This window comes from Bos taurus, chromosome 11 (assembly GCF_002263795.3).
Source record: "Bos taurus isolate L1 Dominette 01449 registration number 42190680 breed Hereford chromosome 11, ARS-UCD2.0, whole genome shotgun sequence".
NCBI classification, from domain to species: Eukaryota; Metazoa; Chordata; class Mammalia; order Artiodactyla; family Bovidae; genus Bos; species Bos taurus.
In genome coordinates this window covers 12,324,213-12,351,070 of record NC_037338.1, presented here as the reverse complement: position 1 = coordinate 12,351,070, position 26,858 = coordinate 12,324,213, and the positions used below count along the sequence as shown (strand labels likewise).

The following is a 26,858-nucleotide window of genomic DNA, read 5'->3' as shown; positions in this document are numbered from 1 at the left end:
CCCACTCTTGGTAGCGAATCACTAAGTGTGACCTGATGTGGCCACGAGAGCCCATATGCCATCTGCTGGGTGAGGTGCTGCGGGGGCCCCAGACAGGCCTGTGATGTCTTTCCCGCCTTCGAAGAGCAGAGGCATGAGCCAAGGACACCGACACCAGAAACCAGCAGCAGTCCCTGTGGGGTTCAACCTGCTGCCTGCACGACCTGCCTCCACCACGGCAGTCTCTCTGCCAGCTGGCCTTCATGGGTCTTACCCTCACCTCCATCCTGGATGTCCTCAGGCTGCCCTGCACTTGAACCTTACTGTTTCTCCTCATCCTGGAAAAAAGGAGACTCTGACCCTTTGGTCTTGCTTTCTCCCATGCCCATCTTTACTTTCCAGATCACTGCTTAACCCTCCACTTTGCTCCTGAGTGGTACCTGAAAATGTCTTTCCTAAAACCTTGGAAACATATCTGGGGGTTGGGAGGAGTGAAATGGTAGCTCAGAGCTGGCTCTCTGAAAAGCTGGACAGTCTGAGGCCCCCTTTCCTGTGCCCAGGGAAGTGGTATTTCCCCGGCAGGCTTCTCCGGAAAAGAGGTTCACTGCAGAGGGCAGGGCGTGACTCCATCAGCTTTAAAAATAAGCACTCTATCGAATAGAAAGAAAGAAAAGCCATCCACCCAGCTTAACCTGAGCCTTGTAACAGAGAGGGGAGTGTGTGGGGAGAACAAGAGGGAGATGCAATTAATTACCCTTAGAAGCAAAGGTAAAAGTTGAAGATTACGAGACCCATTTACAGGAGGGAATAGACCCATCATTGAGCCTAGAGAATGGAAGGATTGTTTAGGGCCAGAAAAGCGTCTCAATGTTCAGATTTCATTCCTTTTCTGGAGCTTTGGAGAGAGGAAGGTCACAGCTTGGGCCTGGAAGGTACGCTTAGCAGTGGGTTCAGATTGGGAGGGGGCTGTTGTCTTGGGTTGGGTTCTGGGCCCACAGACTGCCCCCTCCCTGAGGGAATAGGAGCTGGGATCCTCCCCAGGAGCTGATGTGGGCTGGCCAGTGCAGGGGTACCCCCTGTGTGGGGGGCAGGGGTGGGGGCTCCATTAACATCACAACAGCTGATGTCACAGACCCCACAAAGGAGCCGGGGCCCCAAAGGCAGGGTAACCCTAACCCTAGCAGAGATTGAAACAGATAGAGGGGTGGTGCTCCAGCACAATGCGGGGCCCCCACCACTCCCCTCCCCTCCCTGCACTTCCTCGAGAGCCTTTTGTCTTCTGGTCTCTTGGGCCTGGAGGCTCTCTCATTCCCGGCAAACAGTGTCCATTAAATCAAAGCTGAGGCCTCTGGGGTAAGGGGTCTGGCAACTCTTTCTCCTCCCTCCCCTTATCTCCCACTGGCTATTCCCCACCCTCGTCTGCCTGCTGAGCAGATCAGATAAGGGGCAAGCTAGAGAGAGCTTCCCATCTGTCCCTGGTTTGGTGTGATTCCCCGCAGTGCATACGTACCACAAGGGTTGCTGGGCCCTCTCTGGACAGAGCCGTGGGTGAGACTTTGTAGCAGTGCTCAGACTCAGAAGCTGTGGGAAACAGTCTGGGTTCGGTTCAGCTTCCACATCCCAAGTCTCTAGACTGAACCTTCTTGCTTGTGATTCCCTCAACCAGCTGGAAGTCTCTCTTCTCAGAAGTACAGGGTCTTTGCGTGCCCCTGGGTACCCTAAACTGGTTCAGGGAGGTCAAGCTAGGAATGGTGGTTGTGCTGGTTTTTAGGTGTGAACCGAGGTTCATGTAGAGGCTCCCGGGAGAGGTGGGGGGTCGGAGGCAGGGCTGCAGGTCTTGAAAAATCTCCTGCCAGAACTCTGTGAGGCAGAGAGAGGAGGTGACTGCTCAGTGTCTGGCTTTTTCTACAGGGAGATCTATACTTCCAAAGGGATCTGGTTATTATTCAGGATTTTAGTCCTGAATCTTCCTTAGACATTGATGAAAGCCATGTACCTTCTAGCCAGAAAACTGAGTGGATACAAGCCTGTGTGTTTGTACATATATTCCCCCACATACACACTCCAAGGGTTCACGGAATTCTGGTCAAGAACTCCTAAACTTTAGAAGGAGGTGTAAGTTTTGGCAGAAGAGGTTCCAAGTGGAATTGAGGGGCAGATCCCACCTGAAGGACTGGCTCTACTCTGAGCCAGGTAACTGGCTGTCTGAAGTGAAGGCTTGTATCTCGGTGGATACGCAGGAGCTCGGGGGACCTAGGGACCATGAAGCCTGTGATGGGCTTGGGGAGGGGAACCCGGGATGCAGCGATGCTCTGGACAATTCTATATGACGTGACACCGCCTGTTGTGGAATTGGAAGCGAGGGAGGGAAAGGCCTGGAAGAGCTTGTGTGTGTGGCTAGGAAATGGCTAGGCCTTTTGACCATCCGTAGCCCAGTTACACTTCACAACAAGCCTGTACATTAGGCCTGACTATGGTTCTGCTTTCACTGATAAGGATTATGAGATTCAGGGAGTTCACTGTTCAAGGTCATTCAGCTGGTATTGGTACAGCAGGAACTGAAGCCCAGGTCTCTCAGGCATTGAAGCCCAGTTGTAGTGGTCAGACTTGTTACTGAAGAAATTCTCTCCAGCCTATTCCCATTCCACCTGGGGCCAGGAAGGCTGGTGCTGTTGCACAGACATTTCAGGCCTTACTCACCGTGGTTTCAGGTATGCCTACCAGACTTGTGCACACACCAGACTTGTGCCAACTTTTCACTCTAACGTGGTCTGCCCCACATTGGATTTAATTCCTTCAAGGTCCAGCTAATTAACATCCCCATTTCTCTGGGCCCTTGTAGCTCAGCTGGTAAAGAATCTGCCTGCAGTGCAGGAGACCTGGGTTCGATCCCTGGGTTGGGAAGATCCCCTGGGGAAGGGAAAGGCTACCCACTCCAGTATTCTGGCCTGGAGAATTCCATGGACTGTATAGTCCATGGGGTTGCAAAGAGTTGGACGCGGCTGAGCGACTTTCACTTTGTGTTGCTTCCCTGACGAGAGCCGTTCCCACAGCAGTCTGGGATGCCTGTCCCTCTCTCCACCAAGCTCTAAGACAGGCTCATTTCGCTCCTTCCTCTAGATAATCCGTCCTGGCTCCATCTTAACCAGGAGCCGTTCCATGGCAGGGCCAGTGTTCAGAACACCGTGAGCCCCTAGTAGCCTAGCCAGGTACTCCTCATAAATCAGGCAACTCAAGGGTTATTCCTCTTGATGACGATGATGCCAGTGTTAATGGTACAGGCAGGAAAGCCTAGGCCGGTGGTTTGGAATGCTTCCAAGGCCACAGTTCGATTTCTCGCCTTGCCTAGCAGGCAGCTTTCTCCTCCCCAGCAGGCTTCTGCCTGCTCTAGTCCCCAGTGGGGCTGAAGGGGTGCAGGGTCTCTATCCAGATCACCAACCACGCTCCACGGTGTGAAAGGGGCGGGAGAACAAAAACCATGAGACAACACGGTGAGCAGGTGCGTAGGCTCCCTTATTTAATAGCAATTAAAAGAGAACATACAGGAGGAGTAGACATGCTCTTTCCACGTGAGAGGTTTTCTACTAACCACAAGGCCCATCTGTATCAGTAGCTTTACTGGTTGAGTTTTAAAGAAAAAAGTTCCCTTTAGAGTTAAAAATGGACTTTCCTAAATTTCCCTCATAAATGTGCAACTATTTGTGCAAAATAAAAAGGCCATTTCCAACACATTAGTGAAAAGTAATTGCAAACTCAGGCAAAGGAAAAAGATAAAAGAGGCACCAGAAGCAGCCAGGAGCAGCGTCCTGGGAGAAGCGAGGCTCTGGTGAGGGGCTTCTGCAGCAGGCCGTGGGGAGTGTGCTCAGAGGCCTCATGGGCAGAGTCACGGCCAATGTCAACCTTGGGGATAAAGGGCCTGGGTCTGGGACTTGCTGAGCAAACACTTGTCAAGTGCGCAGTGAAGCTAGGCTGACTCGGAGGCCTGGGAGACAACGCAAATGCTGGGCATTGCTCCCTGGAGGCTGTATATGCCCTTTACCAATGGGAACTCTCTGCTGCTTCCAATTTTCACGTCCTGTTCTTCCCCACCATCAGCAGCTTCATTTATTCTCCTCAGAGATTTTGCCATGTGATACATTCAAACTATTCCAGCTGCCTAAAATACTACTTGCAACCCACCAGGGTCCCAAACCTGACTGTCCCTTCAGGAATATGGGTCTGGTTTTCCCAAGAACTCAGCCAACTAGAAGACGGGAAGGCCTCCAGGCACCCTTTTTCTCGCCTCTTCCTCAGGCCTCTGGGGCGCATCTACATCTCTGGGCATCTGAGGCCAGATGTCAGGATTCTGGGGGACACAGGCACCCATGCTTCGTCCAAGTCCTCTCAAGGGCTGACCTAGCTTGAGGCCTACGGACAAAACTAAAACTCCGACTTCACCAATTCAGACAGTCTGGACATTGCCAGTCCCTGTTTTCTACCTTTCCCTGGTCACCAAGAGTGTGTCTCCACAGACAACTCAGTGGTGCAGGTTGGTTTTGTTAGGGAAGGCTGGAGGCAGACCAAGAGGAAAGAAGGGCTCTTACAAAGGATCTGCCCTGTGAGTCTCGGGCTTGAGTACGTGTTTTCTACAGAGGGGCTTCTGTGTGCAAGGGGCAGGGTGACCCTCGTTCCTCTACCCTGTTCATTTTCTCTTTGTAACACTATTTCTCCAGGGTACGGGTCTGAGACCAGACCGACAATGATAATGCTTGAAAAATAAAGCGACATACTTAAGCTTCTCTCCATTCCACTTCAAAGTTAGAGTGGAATGCAAAAAGCAGAAGAGATCCTGCTGTAACGGGTCTAGTGAAGCAGGGTGTTTGGGGCCCTTCTTAAGCAATAGGATTTGAGTGATCATTTCTTGCTCTTTTCTAATAAAGTCCAGAATCTGAGAGATGGCATTTGAGGTCTCATCCCCTTGGCCCCTGCCCTCCCTTGGCTGTAGCAGTTCTGAGAGGCAGCGCTCATCTCTGAGCCTCATTCTAAGACCCTGGACCAAGCCCTCAGGATGACTAGCCCTGAGGATGAGCCTCAGAAAGCTCTGCAGAGCCTCCAGCAGCCTGGTCTTTCCAGTTTTGAGGAAGTCTGTGTGTCTGTGTGCATATTTTCTTCCCCACGGTTTTCAAGTTGTGACATAATATTTGGCAGGGGGGCGGGGGTGGTGGTGAAAAGCACTGCCCTCCCTAGAAGCAACTCAACAGCTGACAAAGGTAGTGAATTCTGTTTGATGAGTCTTTCCTCCCACTAATCCTAGCTGGAAAGGCCTGTGTGGCTTATTTGTCATTGTTTGGTGATGCACAATTATACTCTCACCAGTAGCCTTAATAGCGTCTTCCTGAAGTGTCTTAAAGGGCAGGTTCCAATGACTGACCTCATAGCAAAGCCTTTGCATTAAGTCACAGGAGCCCATTTGTGACAGAGGACATAGCCAGTTCAGGCTCCTCTGCAAACTCCAGAGCTTGAAGGATAGGATTACAGGCAATCTTTCTCAGACAAAGCCAAAAGATAGCTCTGGGGACCTCAAAGGGGGACGGAAGCTTTAGGCTTGAGCAGGAGCTTCTTATCCAGGGTATGACTTGGTGAGGGACGGCTGGGGTGACAAACCATTAGTCAGGGTTGCTCTGCTCTACTTCATGGTGACAGCGGCTCCATCCCAGAGGCAGGTCCAGCGGAAGCTCTCCCCACAGCACAGAGCTGGTGGCATTTCCCATAGAGATGGTGGCCAGAAAGTTGGTTTTAAAACACAAAGGATCGATTGCAAGTAACCTTCAGGTTTTACCTAAGCGGAAAGCAAGAGGTCATTTTTCAGGCTTCTGCAAGCTGACTATCCCAGTGACACTGCTGGCGGAGGCCACGTCTGAGCTTCTCTGTCTGTGGAATAACTGCGGACCTGGGCCCTGAACCAAGCGCCTGACCAGGAAGGAGGGCAGTGAGAGGAATGGGGAAGGGGCTGGGCTCTGACCCCATTCACACTGGCTTTCAAGACTCCTCCTGGTGTGGGGGCAACCTACAGCTAGTCATAGTCTAGTTAGTCCCACTGCGTACTCAGCTCTGCCATGCCCCAGACAAATCAGGAGTGCAAGCGCTGGGGGCAGATTGAGGCTTCAAGATGCCATCCTGGGGGAGCTGCAGCGAAGCTGTCAGCTGGTCACAGTGGCGTGCTTGCTGTCTGCTTAGGGAAAGTCTCTGGACTGAGAAAAAAAACCTCTGGAACTCCACAGCTGTGTGTTGGTCTTTCATAGACCAAGGAGTAGTGTCTTCCAGGCCCTTTCCTTGCATCAAGAACAACCAGCCTCACCTACGCAGTGAATGGGGCACCTAGGAGTGAACAGGATGTACTTTATTATCCTTCTGCCTATCACCTTATCTCCCAGTGCCAAGTGCCCATTTTGTCTGTGCAGTTTCTGAGCCCCAGACCTAAGCTCTAGAGCCACGGGTGAAAGGGGGTTCCTCACACCGGACTGAGGACGCCACCATCTCTAGGAAGATACAGTGTAGTGTGGCTTCCCCTGAAGCCCGGCCTAGCAACATCTCCTGGACTTGCTTACTCTTGTGCCTCTTCTACTATAGGGAAAGGTTATGCGAATACTGTACATAGGTTATTATAAAAAAATACATTTGTTCTCTTTGAAGAAGAATGCACAAATGCAGGGCCAGCCAGCGCTGGGTCCTGGACTCTGGGGCTGCAGCCATCAGCCTCTGTGGGCCTGAGGCCCGTCTTCACGAGTGGTGGCTGCTGATGAGTCCCCGGAGTTGCTTGGCCACGGTGTCAATCAATTTCTGCTTGTCTCGCTCATTTTTCCGAAACTGTGCAAACATGTTGTTCTTGCGGCTGGTGTCCTTCATCCTAAACAGAGAGGGGGAAGAGAGATAGCAAAGTGTTCGAGGCAGCAAGGTGGCCAGTATGTCTGAACAACCACCCGGAGTTGAGAGAGTCCAGAATATTTCCACTGTCAGGCCCACGCTCACCTACTATTCAGAAAGCTGCCCTGTTGGCACCTCCATACCTCCCAACTTCAGTCACCTCTGGAAAACAGTTGAGAGCCAGCCATGGCCAGCCCCCTTACTATCCATGCTCACCGTACCTACTTCCTCCCTTTCTATGCCCAGGTATGAGCCTGGCGTAGGTGTCTGGCACCTGCTGCAGCCCTGATGGACAACAGGACCTCAGAGAATGTCTAAGGTCTTCTCATCAACCCCGAACCTACTGAAATCCTGCTGCGACCTTACAGCTGGCATTTGAAAGGGAAAGCAAGACAATGCTCTTAACGAGCATTTCAAAAGAACACGAGTACTGAAAGCCACTATGCATTCCTAAACATTACTCTAGCTGGTAACTCTATCCTACTCCTAACAAAACCAAGGGCCTGACTGATCTCTTTTCCTTTGCCTCAGAATGGGGCCCAGAGGCAGTGAGGTGGTTCAGAGGGCACGGTGCTGAGGAAAGAAGGTGCCAAAAGGCTGAGCCGTTCTCTCAGTTGAAAAACCAGGGCTTTAGGCAAGAGAAGCCCCTGAGTTCTCAATGGCTGCGACACCTTCAGATCTCGACCTTTGGAAAGCTTTTTAACTGGCTGCTGCTAAAGCTCCCAAGACGGCGTATTCCTAGAGCACAAACCATGGGCAGTTCTGGCCGTCAATTCCGCAGATGGAGAGACCTAACTGGAAAGCATGGATGGAGAAAGGCAAGGCCAGGCTGAGGTCCAGAGGAACCCCAAGCCTGACTCAGCCATCGTGACAGATCCCAGGAACCTTTCATTCCCCTGAAAGGCGCCCCAGCCCCTGGTATTTGTTGGTGATTGTCAACTTTGGCCCCAGCCTCTGCACATCGGATCTCCAGCCCACAGATAGTTCTCGTGGTAGAGAAAGAAGGACTCTGCCCAGACTCATTTGTCCCTGGGGCGGCCTAGGTGGTTCCTTACCACCATCCCTCAGGAGCTTGGCCGGCTCTCTGACTTCACAGCCCCCTGCCCTGCATGGCGATGGGCGAGGAGAGGGGACAGAAGGAACCTGGCACCAGGGAGTCAACTACTCCCAGGAAGACTTCCAGGGGCCTTTGGCTAATCCTGGACCACTTTTTCCCGTGGGGAGGCCCCGTGCAGAGGGATGGACTAGAGAGGCCAGAAGGTCAGAGAGTCCACAAGGACGTTTATATCCATATGGTAGGGAGGTTCTGATGAGCATCCCAGCTTTATGGCTCTGGCTGATGGTGACAGCCACAAATGAATTGAGACTTCTCTCTCTGATCTAAACTTTAGGGCCTTGAGCCTGGAATTACTCATCAAGCATACTTAGACACTGCGTATAAGGTACAACCACCCACATGTGGAGGTCTGTGCTTGAAAGAGAGGAAGAAGAAGAGATGACAGAGGTTTAGAGGTTTAGGTTGAAAAGAAAGCACAAAGGACCTCAAGGCTATGATGATTACTGTATTTGGTCTCTCAAACAGTAACCGCACCATGATATTTGTGGAACTGGCTTGACTTAGGATTATTTATCCCAGACAGCAACTCCTTTGCTGGATATACTATAAATCTAAATAAAACCAACACTAAACAAACAAAAAAAAGAATAATAAAGGAAGAAAAGCACTTCTGACCTTTATAGAACACTTAATTTAACATCCTATGTGGTCACTCGTTTCATAACTCCTCAAAGCAGCCCAAAGACAGAGATGGCTTTCAATTTCCTTTGAGGAGGTCCGGAAAGAAGGAAGGAGGGAACAGGAGAAAAGGGTAGTCTTTGGGCCCCAGAGGCCAGGATTTCTTAGCCATTAAGGCCTGGAGTGGGGATTACTTGAAGGAGAAACTCAGGTGCCCTGAGGGCTGATGGTGGCATGCTGGTGTGTACCCTGCAATGCTCAAAAACCAAAGGACAGCCCCCATCCCCTATCACGTTCTGTGAGCCCAGGATCTGGATCTTTCTGGCCCTGGACACCTCTCAAAGACACAGGGGCCTCTTCTCTTTCCTGAAAGTCCTCATCATGTCCTGTGTCTTTCCACGTCTCATCCCACTAAGAAGTGTCAGGCTGGAAAGGACAGAGTTTTGAGCTCTGGTGGTAGAGCTGGCTGTGGGGAGAGCAGGAGAGGGTCAAATCGAGAGACTGATTCCTATGAGGCTGGGAAATGTGGATTTTAGTGATCTGGGTGGCCTCTGGCCCTACTGTGTTTGGAAGGGGGCTTTTAAATCCTGCTGATCACCCAGGGTAAGTACATGGCATTATCACTGGCTAGGCCTCCAGAATGCTACTGAGAGGCTGATTATTTTACCCTGTTGTTGATCCACAGGAAGTAGATAAGCCAGTACTTCCTGGATGTGAGATTCTCAGGAACAGAGGCGTAAGAACTATTGAGAGAGGCAACTGGCCGAAGGGAATCCCAGAGCCCATCTGAACAGGACACCCGAGCAGCAACGCAAAAGCCAGTAGGGTGCAGAGAACGTGGGTGAGGCCTCGCCTCTAAGAAAGAGTCTTCTGTGGGAGATCCTGAAGCCAGGGCCTCACCACTGGGAGGGCGGGAAGACTGCTGAGGAAGCTCCCTTGTGTCAGGGCTGGATTTCAGGCCCTGGACTAGCAAGAGTATTGAGTGTGCCAGGAAGGTGGGCGGGAGCAACCTTTTACCTGGCACTGATGGGGGAAAATCCCTGTCACCACTCCCAGCCCCAAAGGAACTGGTAAGCCAAGGGTCACTTGAAGGACCAAGGAGAGAGGAGGCAGCCAGCCAGCTGGCACCAGGCTGGTTTAGCAGATTAGTATGTCAGGGTGGGGACAACTCACAGGGTAGGGATTTTAGTGTAGTCATTAGTGTCAATGAGGAAACCAGAAGGACTTGCCTGAAAGTAGTGGAAAAGGCCCAAGTGAATAATATACTTACTCTCTAGATATCCTAGGGAAGAAGGTCATTGGGAGAGAGAATCATGGGAAACAGAGTTAAAATGGAAACATGAGTCTGTCTTGATCTGGAAAAAGTCAATTCTGGGCTCTTAGTGGCTTGGCTCCAGCGCACACCTCTGCCTTCTGCTCGCGCCCGCTCTCTACCTCCTCCCCTTCTCTCCCCCAGTATAGCCTTCAGTAGGAAGGCACCCCTCAGCCTCTCCTTCTGCTTAAGGCTTCACTCTGGCCTCCTGGACTTGGATTCTTGCCTTCTTAGGAGTTGAGACCTGCCTGACTGGCTATATATGTAGACTTACTACACTGTCTATATGCAGGGCGTTCTTCTAAGAAGCCAAGGGTTTTATCTAGTTTGATGGCAAGAGAAAGCTTCCTTTTTACATGGGTCTTTGTCTCTGGTCTGCCAGCTCTCAACTAGGTAAGCTAAAGCCAGGCCCAGGCTACAATGCAGTGCAGATTCCAGCATCTGGGTGACATGTTGGTTAGTGAGATGTTCTGGAGCTGGCTAACTCAACCTCAACGGCAGCAGCTCTGCTTCAGAGACGCGCAAGTCCCATGGCAGCCACTTTGCTGGCTAGTGACTGCTTAAGGCAAGAGTTAGACACTTCCAATACAGCTTTCTTGGGCTATTCAGCATAAGAAAGCTCAATCTGATGGAGTCACGGGTTGGTAGGGCAGCTGAAATAATTTCAGGAGCTTCTTTGCCAGGAACCAGAGAAGCCATCTATTCTGTGGGGACGCTCTCCATCCATCATCACACCCCAGATGGCTGGGGCTGGCTCACTCTGTTCACCAGGCTGACCTGAGCCCCAGGCTAAGGCATCTTCCTTTCTCTTCCTGTCATCTGTAGGTAAGCTCTGAAGTAATGCCACAGTTCCCCTGACACACACTTTCCCTAGCTTGCTGGGGCTCAGGGATTAAGAGGCTCCAAAAGGAAGACTGAACTGCCAAATCCAGCAATGGAAACTGCTGAGAACACCTGTGGCGGCTTTAGAGTGGGGCCTCTTTGCCATCTTTTCAAGGTAGTGGCAAAGAGAAAATTATCCTCTGTATCAGTCTCCCCTCCCCATCACCCCACCCCTCAAAACAGGCCACGGGATGGGTACTCACTTCTCAAGCAGGGTCAGAGCTGTCACAGGGTTTACCCGGAGGTACTTGCAGGTGGGCTGACCGTAGTCAGCAAGGTAGGTTGACCAATCCCACTGGATGAAGAGATCCAAAAGCTGTAAAATATCCAAACCCCCACTCTGGTGATTAATCAGACAGATAAGACAAATCAGGATCTCAAAAACTCCTAGCACCCTTCACTACCCACTAGATTTGAAAAATAAAATTAAAATTGTAATACGAGAAAGAGTATGACTCTTCCCTGAGAGCTCAGATGGTAAAGAATCCACCTGCAATGCAGGAGACCCAGGTTTGATCCCTGGGTTGGGAAGAGCACCCAAAGAAGGGGATGGTGACCCACTCCAGTGTCCTTGCCTGGAGACTCCATGGACAGAGGAGCCTGGCGGGCTGCAGTCCATGGGGTTGCAAAGAGCTGGACACGACTGAGCCACTAACACACACACAAGAGAAAGAATGGCTACAGTAACAAAACTAAGAAAATAAACGGGTAATCACTGTAAGGTAGAGTCATCTCTGCCGGAAGCACTGCACTGCTGATGCCGGGAGAGAGCTCTCAGAGGCAGGCCTGGAAAGAAACTGGCATTGGACTGAATCAAAACACCAGACTATCATAATAATCACTCATTCACTTAATAAATACTTACGAAATGTCTTCCATGTGCCAAGCACCGTTCTAGGAGCTCAGAATTCAACCATGAACAAATACAGGTGGGTGTGTCCAGTGCCCCATATGCAACTATATGAGCTTTCAGGTTAAAAGGTCTGGGTTCAAGTATGAATTTCATGACTTGCTGTGTTGACTTTGCTAAGTTACTCAGTTGATACAGACACATGCCAAAAACAAACAGGACACACAGATAGCACAGAAACACACTGAACCAAGACACAAATGGACCATATGCTATTTACATGAGGCAATATACAACACCCATGTGGACACTGGTTGAACAGATAGAAATCTGCTAACTAACCACATTTTGTCAAAGGCTTTCCTTCTCAGCCAGCTTTAGCCTCAGGTATCAGTCTAACAAATATTGAAAACTCATAACTAAATAAAACTCAAAAAGAAAAAAATCAGTGCCTTTCAAAGGTGGGGTAGGGGTGACGGAAGGGAAGCTGGTAGCCCCCTGTATAAACCTGCGGGGGTCACTGCCCCAGACTCACATCATCACACAGAAGGGCCTTCAAGCAGTCTTTCTAGCCATGAGATGCACACAAGTGCTTCTGGACTTAGGGCGTTTCCCCACTTCTCCCTTTCCAAGAGGTAACAGTTGATGAAGGTAAGCAGACCACAATCTCTCTGTGCAGAACTAAGGCGGAGAGGCCAAGAATCAAATTCAACGCTGGAGTCTGGGCTCTTAGGCATACCTTCCTCCTCTGTCTTCCCCACTGTGCAGCTGGGCAAACAGGCAGTGTGGGCCAAGTCTCCTCTTCTATCCATTCTCTTAGGATAGATGTTAAGAACTTCCTCAGGATGCAAATTGGCTAAAGTCCCAAAACTAAAACAGAGAAAAGCCCCTACACCCTCAGCCAAGAAGGGGATACTAAATACGAGAGGAGACGGGGAGAGAGACAGACATGTTGGTTGGCCTGGGTCAGCAAGGCCCCAAACGGCCCTCTCAGGCCTCTTTTAGGTCATGCTTGTTTTAGTTGGCAAGTAAAAGGGCTTCTACCACTTCCTTTCACTGCCCCAAGGCCTCACAGAGCTCTCCTTTAGAAGAAAAATTTCCCTGACTTCCTATCCTAATCTTGGTATTTCCAGCCTAAAGACTGCTCAAGACAGTTCCTCCTAAGGAACATGATAGACATTTGGAGTGTCCCTTGTTCTAAAGGTCTTCTACAAGTAAGATTATGTTTTTCCCTGAAACCCCAAGGAAAGAAACTATGGGAAAAGAGAGCATTTTATTAATTAGTTTTTTTTCCTCTTAGAAAACTAAACAGAAAATGTTGGGAGCTTTTTGCTGTTTGCATGCTAGGGACCTAACAAAAGAAGCATGAAAGAATAACAAATAAGTTTAGTTGGAAAAATTTGAAAACCTGATTTCTTAAAGCTATTTTAGATATTATTTCTCAGATGTGGATATATATATATATATATATATACATTTCATAAAACTAATTTCATTTTGTTCTCTACTAATAGAATCCTAATTTCAGTGATGGAACTGATGGTATCAGCATTTTCTGATTTACTGCAAAGAACACCATGTCTTTCTGGATGATGAAACCTGGGTAAATCACCAATAGGGCGTGGAGGGCAGTTCATAACTTAGTCCCAAGATTTCCTATTTTTAAATTCTTGCCAAAGTCTCTCAATGCCAGTACTGAGCTTACGACCTCTGGGATGACAAGCTAGCTAGTTTATCCCACGCTGGGCCTGGAAACCACACAACTCTACTAAGCTCAACCAGTATGAGCCTGCGGCTCACGCTCTGGGTCTATGCTGCTTCCCACAGGCCTTTTTGTGGCCTGCACCTAGATCTGATGGTCTCCTCTGAGACAGATGGACATAGACTAGAGGCTGGGTAAGACTTAGCTAAGTTAACCTGCTCTGGGGTACAGCTCTACTGGATTCTTTAGATCAGAGTTAGAATAAGAGAAGAAGAAAACCAGTAGGCCTCTTTATCACGGCACTTGGATCTCCAGACTATGATATTCCGAGGTGAATGAGGCCTCTCAGCCTAGTTCTCTGCATGCAACTGCCTTGTAAGATCTCAGTAAAGTCTCTCCCGAGGACGCTGAACATTCTGTCATCACTGAACGTGTGTCGCGAGCACATCTTAATTTTTTATCTCTAAAAGTTTCCATTTTGGAAATAATTCCAATCTATCAGAAAGTTCTAAGAAGAGGCGTAGTCTAAGGAGCACTATATACCCTCCTCCCAGATCCATGCATCACCAATGTTTTACCCAGCATGCCCCATCATTTGTGTTCTTTCTTTTTTTGCACATATACAGTATTTCTTCTTGGAGTCTCTTGAGAGTAATTACACACATCATGGCCCTTTATCCCCAAATATTTCAGCATTCTTCTCAAACATAATCACAGTATGGTTTTTAACTTCAATAAATCTAATTTTGATACAGTTCATACTCTAATTTTATAAATTGACCCAATAATGTCCTGTATAGCTTCTTTGTTCAGGATCAGGTATTACATTTAGCTAGCTATTGAGTCTCCTTTAATCTGGACTATTTCCACAGTCTTTCTTATATGATATTGACATTTTTTAATAATATCAACTCTTCAAAAGTTCCCTACCTCCTTTTTCATCCTAGGTTTTGACTTTCCTAACTCTTTCTCATAATAAGATGTAAGATATGCATATCTGGCCAGAATCCTACATGTGATGCTGTGTCCTCCTCAGGGCATCACATCTGGAGGTGCAAATGTTCACGTGTCTCTCAACGGTGACATTAATTTTGATCACCCAGTCAAGATAAGATGTCGTCTGATTTCTCCACTGTCTAGGTATTATTTTTTCTTTTGTAACGAGCAAGCAATTTAGGAGATCACGTGAACATACTGTTCCTGATTAAAATTTTCTATTAGATTTAGCATCTATTGAAGATGTTTCTCCAATTTAGTCTTCACTACGATAGTTTCAAACTGATTCCATCCTTCCCTCCAAGTTTATCAGCTGTCACTCAGCATTTGACCATAAGCAAGTGCTCGCTTCTGCTCCACTATTAATTCATCTGCTTTATTACTGGTATGGATTCATGGGTTTCCACTGTTTAATAGTTTATATTCATTAGTTCAGTTCAGTTCAGTTCAGTCGCTCAGTTGTGTCTGACTCTTTGCGACCCCATGAATCGCAGCATGCCAGGCCTCCCTGGCCATCACCAACTCCCGGAGTTCACTCAGACTCACATCCATTGAGTCAGTGATGCTATCCAGCCATCTCATCCTCTGTCGTCCCCTTCTCCTCCTGCCCCCAATCCCTCCCAGCATCAGAGTCTTTTCCAATGAGTCAACTCTTCACATGAGGTGGCCAAAGTACTGGAGTTCCAGCTTTAGCATCATTCCCTCCAAAGAAATCCCAGGGCTGATTTCCTTCAGAATGGACTGGTTGGATCTCCTTGCAGTCCAAGGGACTCTCAAGAGTCTTCTCCAACACCACAGTTCAAAAGCATCAATTCTTCGGCGCTCAGCCTTCTTCACAGTCCAACTCTCACATCCATACATGACCACTGGAAAAACCATAGCCTTGACTAGACGGACCTTTGTTGGCAAAGTAATGTCTCTGCTTTTGAATATGCCATCTAGGTTGGTCATAACTTTCTTTCCAACATGTTTCTATTTGTAAAGATAAACAGATACACGTTTGCTTCCTTATTTCCTCTTCTTTCTTTCACAGAAAGTAGAATACTATGTATGCACTTAAGATATTTTATTTCTTCACATTTATAAGCAGGAGGGGGATGGAGAAGAAGAAAAGAGAGTGTCAAAGGCAGGAGACTGAACTATTCTTCAAACTTTATTGAGTATCAATTCATAATTTTTACCATATCCTCATGCTACAAGTGTATTTATTAATTTAACAGTTTTGCATTGATTCATATTTTGGTATTAAAAAATTTTAAAGAACACTTTACACCACTATCATAAATGGGAAACCATTCTAACTTGTCATAAATAGAAGATAACTCAAACATCAGCACAACAATGAGATACTTGCTTTGTTGTCGCAAAGGCTATAAAGGGATAGCTTTCTTTCAACAATGATTCTGTGTTTAATGTGCATCTCGGTACTATCTCACCCTGTACTCAGTTTAGATATGCAAAGTCCATCATGCAAAATGTGGGGGTGGATGAATCACAAGCTGGAAACAAGCTGGAATCAAGACTGCTGGGAGAAATAACAACCTCAGACATGCAGATGATACCACTCTAATGGCAGAAAGAAAGGAGGAATTAAATAGCTTCTTAATGAGAGTGAAGGAGGAGAGTGAAAAAGTTGGCTTAAAACTCAACATTCAAAAAAAGAAGATCATGCCATCAGGTCCCATCCCTTTATGGCAAATAGATGGGGAAAAAGTGGAAACAGTGACAGACTTTATTCTTTTGGACTCCAAAATCACTGTGGATGGTGACTGCAGCCATGAAATTAAAAGACGCTTGCTCCTTGGAAGAAAAGCTATGACAATGCTAGACAGCATATTAAAAAGCAGAGACATCACTTTGCCAACAAAGGTCCATCTAGTTAAAGCTATGGTTTTTCCAGTAGTCATGTATGGATGTAAGAGTTGGACCATAAAGAAGACTGAGAACCGAAGAATTGATGCTTTCATATTGTGGTGCTGGAAAGGACTCTTGAGAGTCTCTTGGACTGCAAGGCAATCAAACCAGTCTATCATAAAGGAAATCAACCCTGAGTAACCATTGGAAGGACGGATGCTGAAGCTCCAATACTTTGGCCACTTGATGCAAAGAGCCGACTCACTGGAAAGATCCTGATGCTGGGAAAGATTGAGGGCAGGAGGAGAATGGGGAGACTGAAAATAACATGGTTGGGTAGCATCATGACTCAATGGACATGAGTTTGGGCAAACTCTGGGAGATAGTGAAGGATAGGGAAGCATGGCATGCTGCAGTTTATGGGGTTGTAAAGAGTCAGACGTGACTAAGCGACTGAAGCAACAACTCAAGTGCCACTTCAGATGGCCTTCCGTAACTCCGCTATTCCATCCAACCTGTGAAAGTGAAAGTTGCTCACTCATGTCCGATTCTTTGCGACCCCACGGACTATACATGGAATTCTCTAGCCGTTCCTTTCTCCAGGGGATCTTCCCAACCTAGGGATCGAACCCAGATCTCCTGCATTGCAGGCAGATTCTTTACCAGCTGAGCCACCAGGGAAGCCCAAGAATACTGGAGTGGGTAGCCTATCCCTTCTCCCGTAGATCTTCCCGACTCAGGAATCGAATCGGGGTCTTCTGCATTGCAGGCAGATTCTTTACCAACTGAGCTAAGAGGGAAGCCCTCCATTCACCCTCTGTTTTGGTATTTGTGGCTTTAGCCAAGAGTTGAGTGATGACTGTGTGCCTGCACCAGTGTTAAGTGGTGTATGGGCACAGGGAAGCACCTGTAACAGATGTTTTCAGCAAGAATTAGTCTCATTATGAGAGAGGATCAGAGCACACCTGGGCCCTGTGTGCTGGGATGGTCAGCAGGGTCCACAGCCAAAGGTCTGGTTTGGTTGGTAAGACCTGGGAGGCTAGATGGGCTGGGGCGACAGGTTAACACAATCACGAGAATAGTTCACTTCTCTCATCCCCGGGAACCCTCATTAGAGAGTGGGTTTCCACGTAATCGACTTTTGATGAACTCTTACTTTTGTGTCAGAGCATTGTTAAAATTCTTGATTTTCCATGTGATGCCTTCTCATTGAATTTACAGAACCATGTTGTGGGCCTGCACCATGTTCATTCTATTTATATTTCTTAAGAGTTGCATAAAAATTATAACCTTCTTAAGTTTAAAAGTTCGAGTGGCTTCTTCTAATATTTACTCATAGGATTTGAAACATAAATAATAAAGCATATTTTCTCGTCTCAGATTGTCTTAATGAAGACATTAGCCATTGTCTTCTAAAAACATTCAGCAAATGTTTTTAGAAGCATCTAATATGTGGAAGGACAGGGATGGGCTTTTCAAGTGATATTAAGATATGTGGTTTCCCCCCACATAGGAGAATAAAAGAAAAACACAAATAACTGCAATCCAAGCCAAATGATTTTAATGCTATTAAGTAATGTATTCCTCTTCTTTTTGAACTATCACATGAACAATCTACAAGGTTTTTCACTTGTAACAAAATTTAAACAGCATATATAAACTGTGGTTCAGAATGCACACACACACACACACATTGGGTTTAAATTTATTTTGATTATCAGACAATGTTTGAGGTGATTAGAATCACATCAGCAGAAACAAATGTGTTATGATTATATCTCTGTCATTGAGTCAGATATGGAAATTTGCCTGCATTTTATTATTACCATCAGTCACAGATTTTGTTAAACAAAATTAAAAAATTTTGTTTTGAAATAATTTTAGACTTACATACAAGTTGTAAAAATAGTTTAGACAATTCCTCTAACGTCCAGATTTACCCAGCTTCTCTAATGTCCACATATTATATTACAATGATCAGAATCAAGAAATCAACATTGGTACAATGCTATTAAACTATTTCATTCTACTTTCACCAGATTTTCCACTAATGTCCTTTTTCTGAACACATTCAGTATCCCACTGCATTTAATCATCATGTCTTCTATGACTCTTCCAGTATATTTTCTCATTTTTATCTTTGAAGACCTTGACATTTATAAATTACTCTTAGTTATTTATTTTGCAGAAGGTCCCTTAATTTGAGTCTGCCCAATATTTGCTTAGACTTCTCTGGTGGCTCAGAGTGTAAAGCGTCTGCAATGCGGGAGATCCGGGTTCAGTCCCCGGGTCAGGAAGATCTCCTGGAGAAGGAAATGGCAATCCACTCCAGTATGCTTGCTGGGAAAATCCCATGGATGGAGAAGCCTGCTACAGTCCATGGGGTTGCAAAGAGTCAGACACGGCTGAGCGACTTCACTCCCTCGATATTTGCTTCTGGTTAAACTGAGGCAGTAGTTTTCAGTGAGGGGGACCTTGCCTCACATGGGACACCTGGAAATACGTCTGGAGACATTTTTGGTTGTAACAAGGCTGGCGGTGGTAGTGGAGGTGATGCTTCTGGTATCGAGGGAGCCAGGAATGCTGGTAAGCATCCTCCAGTGCTCAGGACAGCCCCTACAGCAAAGAACTACCAAGCCCAAATGGCAGCGGTGTCACGGTTACCAAATTCTGGATTGAGGTTGTGCATTTTTTGTTTTGCAAAAACACTACAGAAGTGATACTGTCCCCTTCTTAGTGTATCATATTAGGTGTACAGGATATCCACATATTTCACTATTGGTGACATTAACCAATAATGATCACTTGATCACTTAGTTTAAGTGGTTAAGTTTCTCTATTGCAAAATTATTATTTTTACCTTTGTAATTAATATTTTTTTGTCAGAGATATACTTTGATACTAAGAAAATATCCTGTTTCTCCTCAAACTTTTGTCCACTAATGTTAACATCCATTGGTAGATCTTGTCTATAACAACATTTATTATTAATAATGTTAAATTAATAATGCTAATAAATATATATATACAGTTATTAAATGAAATCCTCCTGTGAGGAAAAGTGTTGTCCCTTCTCCTCCATTTATTTGTCCATTTATTTATATCAGTATGACCTCAGAGGTATTTATTTTGTGGATTATAATCTAATACAATCATCATTCATGCTGTTGTTCGAACTGTTCCAGCTATGGTTGTCAGGGATGCCTGCAGACTGGCTCTCCCATGTATTTTCCATCTATCTATCTGGACATGGAACAACAGACTGGTTCCAAATAGGAAAAGGAGTACGTCAAGGCTGTATATTGTCACCCTGCTTATTTAAGGTATATGCAGAGTACATCATGAGAAATGCTGGACTGGAAGAAGCACAAGCTGGAATCAAGATTGCTGGGAGAAATATCAATAATCTCAGATATGCAGATGACACCACCCTTATGGCAGAAAGTGAAGAGGAACTATAAAGCCTCTTGATGAAAGTGAAAGAGGAGAATGAAAAAGTTGGCTTAAAGCTCAACATTCAGAAAACTAAGATCATGGCATCTGGTCCCATCACTTCATGGGAAATAGATGGGGAAACAGTGGAAACAGTGTCAGACTTTATTTTTTGGGCTCCAAAATCACTGCAGATGGTGACTGCAGCCATGAAATTAAAAGATGCTTACTCCTTGGAAGGAAAGTTATGACCAACCTAGATAGCATATTGAAAAGCAGAGACAGTACTTTGCCAAGAAAGGTCTGTCTAGTCAAGGCTATGGTTTTTCCTGTGGTCATGTATGGATGTGAGAGTTGGACTGTGAAGAAGGCTGAGCGCCGAAGAATTGATGCTTTTGAACTGTGGTGTTGGAGAAGACTCTTGAGAGTCCCTTGGACTGCAAGGAGATCCAACCAGTCCATTCTGAAGGAGATCAGCCCTGGGATTTCTTTGGAAGGAATGATGCTGAAGCTGAAACTCCAGTACTTTGGCCACCTCATGCGAAGAGTTGACTCATTGGAAAAGACCCTGATGCTGGGAGGGATTGGGGGCAGGAGGAGAAGGGGACGACAGAGGATGAGATGGCTGGATGGCATCACTGACTTGATGGACGTGAGTCTGAGTGAACTCCAGGAGTTGGTGATGGCCAGGGAGGTCTGGCATGCTGCGATTCATGGGGTCGCAAAGAGTTGGACATGACTGAGTGACTGAACTGAACTGAACTGATCCTTTCTTGAACAATTCCTTACTTGCTGGCGCTATAAGATGTGCCAAGCTCATCTTGCACATTCCCTGCCCCTGCTTTGGAACCAGTCACTTCTCCAAGGAGCTCCGGTTCCTTGTATTGTAGAATAGATTTAGAAACCAAGATCTGGGCCCTTAGCATGCTCATTCCTATTGTGGTGTTAATGTTTCTAAGCTCTATTAATGGACAGAGCTAGGAAACACATGTATATTTATTAACACAACATATTTATTTCTATATCTCTTTGTGAATATATTTTAAAATTATGAGTTCATATTTTATGTCAGTTCATATTCCAGGCCAACACCACAGGATTCAGTCTACCTTTCCCTCTTTCCTTATTTATCACTTCTTTCTCTGACAATGAGAAACCTGGCTCTCATTATATTTTACTTACTGGGTTTCATCCTGGTACAGTCTAAAGTAGTTTCAGAACTGCTAATCCATACCCATGTGAGAAAAACGAGTTTACTACCTGTAGTTCAGTACTTTATACAGTTCTTTAAGTCGTGTCTGACTCTTTGTGACCCCGTGAACTGCATCCATCACGCCGGGCTTCTCTGTCCATCACTATCTCCCTGAATTTGCTCAGACTCATATCTATTGAGTCAGTGATGCCATCCAGCCATCTCAAAATTACTTACGTTACTTGTTTTCTTCCTCACTCCTTTCAGTATGATTATGCTATTCTCTCACAATTTAGTTAAGATTTAGTTTTCACTGCTTGTGTTCCATTTTGGACCCCCTCACATTCTAGTTGGTTTAAATCATTTATTTTGGTGAATGAATCAGAGCTATAGAAAAAGTACACTCAGAAGTAACGTTCTTTCCTCATCCCAACTAAGCTGCTCTATTCTCTGCATTTCTTACTACATCTTTTCTATTGACTCTTCACAGGTGACCAATATGGCTTCTGGTTTATCCTTCTTTTACTTTTTTTGTACAAACGAGAAGCTACACGTGCATGTTCTTATATCCTCTTCCTTCTCACTGGAAGGGTAGCATGCTGTAGATACTCTTCTGCACTTTTGCGTTTTTCACTTAACAGTACTCCTAGGACTCACACCAAAGATGCTAATTCCTTATTAATCATATTCTTGATTTATTCATATAAGTGCAGTTTTTATAAACTATATAAGCCATTTTCAAGGGACAGATCAGACATTATGTGGCGGGGGGGGGGGCATTTTTATCATTTAACTGGTGGAACAGGAGTATTGGATATTTTCAGAGTAGAACATACTGATAAATGTTACGGCTTCTTCAAACAAAAGCAAACTCAACCAATCATTAATGATGCTTTGACCTCTAACACAGAGTTATTTGTTTATGGTATTTATCAGAGAAACTAGTGTAGTAATTGATGTGACATCTTATAAGCTACAAAGAAAAAAGGTTAATAAATATTATAAATTATGTGATTATTGGTTATTATACAAAACTGTGTACAAGTTTTGTACAGGTAAAGGATATGACAAGGAAAGATATCAGGTTATACTAAACAAGCTATTAATCCTAGGAATATCTTCTTTTTTTTCCCTCTTCCATGAATTTAAGCTATATGACTTCTAACTAGGGCTTTGGCAATTCTAAACCTGACTCTAATACATTTCATTGTTTCAGAACATGCTCATGGCTTTCTAGGACTCAAATTACAGTTCTGATTTCATGGGGTGACAGGGGGTGGGCAGGAGGGGGAGGAGAAAGACCCAGAAAGGATGAGTAAATTGCTGAAAGTCACAAAGAAGACAAGTAGTAGACATGGCTTGATGACTTCTACTCCCTAAGACACCATAGCTGTCTATTTTTAAAAATCATCATTGATTCTGGATAAAGCACTTGCCTAAGGCTAGGTCAAAGTTCTGACCAGACTTTCATTTTTTTGCAATGGTAGCTAGGAAAGACTAGCAAAATTCAAATGAGTCAAGGTGCAAGCTAGTTCAAAGCCAGACAGTGAGCTAACTGGCAGAGTGTCGATAGCATCATAATAGTAGAACAAACGCAAACTTCTAGGAAAGACCGTAGAAATGAGATATTAAGATAAGCATGTCAACATACATACTTGTTCATGCATATCAACATACATACTTCTCCCACAGAACATGCATAAGTGATTCAAATGGATGAATTGTTCATGGGTAAAGGAGAATTACAGGTTAATATTCAAGTAAATGGTCCTGAGGGTGCTCCTGTGTTCTCAGAGGCAGAAAGGATTACCACCTCGCCCCCCACCAACTCAGAAAGTAAAAATGAAAAGATCAGTGAAGGACGCCCTGCATGTTCCCACTGCTGTTGTTTAGGGCCAAGTCGAGTCCAGCTCTTTGCGACCCCATGGACTGCAGCGCGCCAGGCTTCCCTGTCCTATCTCCCAAAGTTTGCTAGACTAGTATTTTTTACTAAACCAGTTCACATCATGCTTACTTTGGTGAGGAGAATTATTCTATATATTCTCACCTTCACTGCTAATTCTTGAGATATGAATCTCATCTCCCATGTTGACGGGGAGCTTCACAAGGATGGAGATCATGTTTCCTCCTCCTGACTACTCCAGAACATGGACCAGATAGGGCTAGGTTACCAGCAGGTAATCAGTAAAAGCACATTAAATAGAATTAAGCTAGGTAAAAATGACATTTTATAGGAACAATATTGGGGATGGTGGGACGGACTTATAATTTGTTTTTCAGAACAAACTTTACAAAGAGACCAAACTTAGGGTCCCTCTGACCAGCACTAGAAACAAGGTTGTCTGGGGAAGAAGGACACATCAAACGGGAGCAATAAGAGTTGTGACAGATGAGTGGGCACGAAGGGGAAGATCCTGTGACTAGTGATGGGAACTCAGCAGATGTCTGGCTTCTACGAGTTAACTGTGCTGGCTTCTAGCAGGCAGCATGGGGCCTACCTCATGTTAGGGAGAGTTTCCTCTTAAAGATAACACGGGCAGCGAAGGACCACAGGCACACACTGAAGGTACACACAGACAGACACAAAGACGTACTGACCAGAGCCACGCCTCTTTTGCCCAGAAGCGATTTTGTTTACATTTTCTATTGAAAAGGCACACTGAGTCATGTAGAGAACTGTGCTCCCAAAGTACGTCCTTGAAGGAAACTTGATACATGAAGATCTGAACTTGCACTTTATATATACTCCAGAAGAAACCTTCATGTGAAACAGGTTAGATGACAAAATGATTTCAAATAACATGCTCCTCTGGAACTCTTAACATACAGTCTAAATGACAAAATTCTAAATATGCTACCTCTTCAGAACGTGGCTACCATATAAAGTGCAGTCAGATGGTAAAGAATCTGCCTGTAATGTGGGAAACCCAGGTTTGATCCCTGGGTCGGGAAGATCCCGTGGAGAAGGGAATGGCAACCCACTCCAGTATTCTTGCCTGGAGAATCCCATGGACGGAGGAGTCTGGCAGGCTACAGTCTATAGGGTTGCAAAGAGTCAGACACAACTGAGCAACTAACACTTTCACTTTCATTTTTCAAACATATAGAACACTAAGCCAGGGTTTTTTTTTTTTTTTTGGTCGACTTCTAGCCTCTAACAGGATGAAACCAATCATATCACTATAAAGTATTTTTCATAAACATCCAATGCCCAGGTGCCTTTTAAAAGGCAGTTTAACACAATAAAAGACCCTCAGGCTGTAGGTCCCCCAACTGACAGTGTGACTCCAGGTAAGTCACCAAATCTGTTTTTCTCATTTGGATATGGAAACACAAGAGCTCCTATCAATAGCTGAGGGCAGATGAAGAGAACAACTGTAGAAAGTCCACCAAAAAGCACGGACTTGACTAAGGACTCATTGTGTTTATTGCCCAAGGTCCCCCCAACTCCTTGTCCTTGGTGCTGGGCCACTCTCATTCACAGACCACCTGTCTGCCTCCCATGCTTCCTGACACAGAAATCTGGGCAAACACAGGAAAGGGAAAGCAGCAGTCACTTTAACAAACACAAACCGAGTACCAACAAAGTCTCAGCTACTCTTCTAGGCACATGAAAGGATGAAGCAGACACTTCTACTTTGAGAAACTCAGTCTAGTAAATAACAGATGCAGAGTGACGTGAGCACTAGGAGATGTACTCTAACAGGGTGCAAAGAAAGTTCAGAAGAAGGGCATCTAAGCCTGAGCCAGGTAGGTGGAGACTGCCTTAGTAATAAGTAGGACCAATGAAGCAAATGATAAATGGCCTCATATGCTAATAAGCTGAGGAGATTGAATTTTAGCCTGGAGCCTTCTCTACTTGTTTTCATCAAAGCTGCTATCTGCTTTCTTCTAGATCATGGGATGGAAAACTACAGCCACCACTTGTTTTTGCAAATAAAGTTTTATTGGAACATAGTCATGCTCATTGCTTAACATATTGTCTATGTTTATGTGCTGTAACAGCTGAATTAAGTAGTTGTGACAGAGACCATTACAGCCTAAAAAACCGAAAATATTCACCACCTAGTCCTTTACAGAGAAAATTTGCCTCTAGATTCAGGCCAGGGAGGACAGAGTGGTCTGAAATTTTCTCAGGTGTAAAATGTCTAATAGCCACTAAATTAAAAAAAAGAAGGAAAGAAAATGGCTTCAGGGAGACAATTTTGATTATAACATGAATGGCAAAAACTTCATTATCTTAACATCTGGCATCATCGGATAGAAAAATGTGTTTGGGGGAAATACCTTGCTTTGTGAGATCCCCCAGGGTGCCAAGACATGCAGTGCAGAAAGGGGACAGAATTTGTTGCTCTGGTTTCTGAGAGGCAGGGAGCTAATCTAAAGAGAGGAGACAACTAACGTGTGTGAGAAGGGCTAAGAAGGGAATTACTATTGTTATTGTTACTATGGCCCCAAACAAATTTGGAGATCTGGGATGGCTGATTAACTGACTTTTTCAAAGCTATTTGCTGTGTATGATATAAATCGCCCCTAAAAATCCATATCCTCAATCCCAATCTTAAGACAATCTGTTCCTAATTGCTTGGGCGAATGACTTTTTTTTTTTAAGGTTGAGTTTGACACCTAGAAAGCTGCATAGATAGACTGTGGAAAGGGGACCCCAGGAAACAAGAAGACTGGAGGTATCTAGGGGTCCACAGAAATCTGAAAGAGGTCTTAGGATTTTCCACAGGCCATGAAACTGGGGTGGGGAGAGGTTCCAAGTTTCTCCGGATCTCTATAGGTTAAAGGGATCTGGCTTAAACCTGAGTTTTGCAACAATGGTCACTCTATAGGCTGGCACTGGGGCCTCCCAGAAACTTCTGCCTTCTTCCTCTTTCTCCCCCGGATGAGGGCAGCAGGCGAGGGGCAAACCATGGCTATGCAGGTCCCTGTTTTCCCTCCAGCCCAGCTGCCAGGTGGATGGAAGTTTCACTCAGCTCTTTATCAGAAACCCATTACACGTCGGCAGCTTCGCCTGGAAGGGAACGTCACTCTGGGAAATATTTATTTGCCTCATAAATATGGGTTTATAGGTTTGCTATCTAAACTTTTCACCTCTGAGACTACCCTGGTAAAGAGAAAAGGAAAGACAGGGAGGCTTGAGGCTCTCCCATTGTCATCAATTGGAGTCTGAGGGAAGAGTCCCAAAATTCAAAACATTTTAACACTAAGCATTCCTTTGTGTCAGAGACTGTACTGTAAGGCCATTTCTCATTCATGACAGCATCTATCCTGCTGCAGGGTGATGATCATCATACTGTACATACATGTTCAAGGGGAGGACGGGAGACTGCCCTGGGCGGAGTTGCCCCTTGTTGGGATGGGGAAGGGGGAGGCAGGCAGGTGTTGGTTTGGATGGACTGCTGCCATAGATGTGGCAGGAGGTGGGAGCCAGGGCCCAGTTCCTTTTCAGCATATTGTGATCTGTTAAAGTGTGCTAGGTAGGCGGATTGGGCACTATACTGTTGAGTTTTTAACTAAACTACTCTTCTTCCCTCTCTGGTCAAAATAAATAAGTGGTTTAAAAATACCCCTGTAAAGACACCATGAATTGAAGATAACATTAACCATAAAGTGTAAGCAGCATCAAGAAAATGGCAGAGCACACAAGTCTGCAGATCATGAGCAAGGTCTTTATCACCCACACTACAAAGTAAAAACAATGATGACTAATTAGCTTCGATAAAGCAGTTTGCCAAACCTGAAATTATAAAAAGGCTATTTAAAACATGATTCATATCCAGTATTGTGAACAATGAACTTAACTTAGCCTAAGTACATATTGTGCCTTGAAATATTACTGATAGTAACATGAGTATGTACACGCACATGGGTATACACATAGACTTTCAAAGGTAATATAATTTCTGTTTTTAAACTGAGGTGGGGAGAAGGGCGTGTATTGGACTATTCTTTTGTAGCCATTCAGTATCTAATTACAGTTTGTTAATAAATTGTTATACATATATTTGGGGT

At 45.4% G+C, this 26,858-nt stretch overlaps 1 protein-coding gene across 3 annotated transcripts in view; it reads right to left on the bottom strand.

Moving 5' to 3' along the window:
• Positions 1 to 3,471: 3,471 nt before the first annotated feature.
• EXOC6B (exocyst complex component 6B) overlaps positions 3,472 to 26,858 on the bottom strand; it is a 721,824-nt gene continuing 698,437 nt past the window's right edge. For 2 of the 3 annotated variants that reach the window (XM_005212511.5, XM_024999183.2), the window contains exons 21-22: positions 11,015 to 11,127; positions 3,472 to 6,865 (exon numbers count right to left, since the gene is read on the bottom strand). In XM_005212511.5, the coding sequence (XP_005212568.1) occupies positions 6,739 to 6,865; positions 11,015 to 11,127 (240 nt within the window). In that variant the 3' untranslated portion in view covers positions 3,472 to 6,738. Of the gene's footprint in view, positions 6,866 to 11,014; positions 11,128 to 26,858 lie in introns of those variants that run through there. The other variant, XM_059891507.1, reaches the window with a different exon arrangement.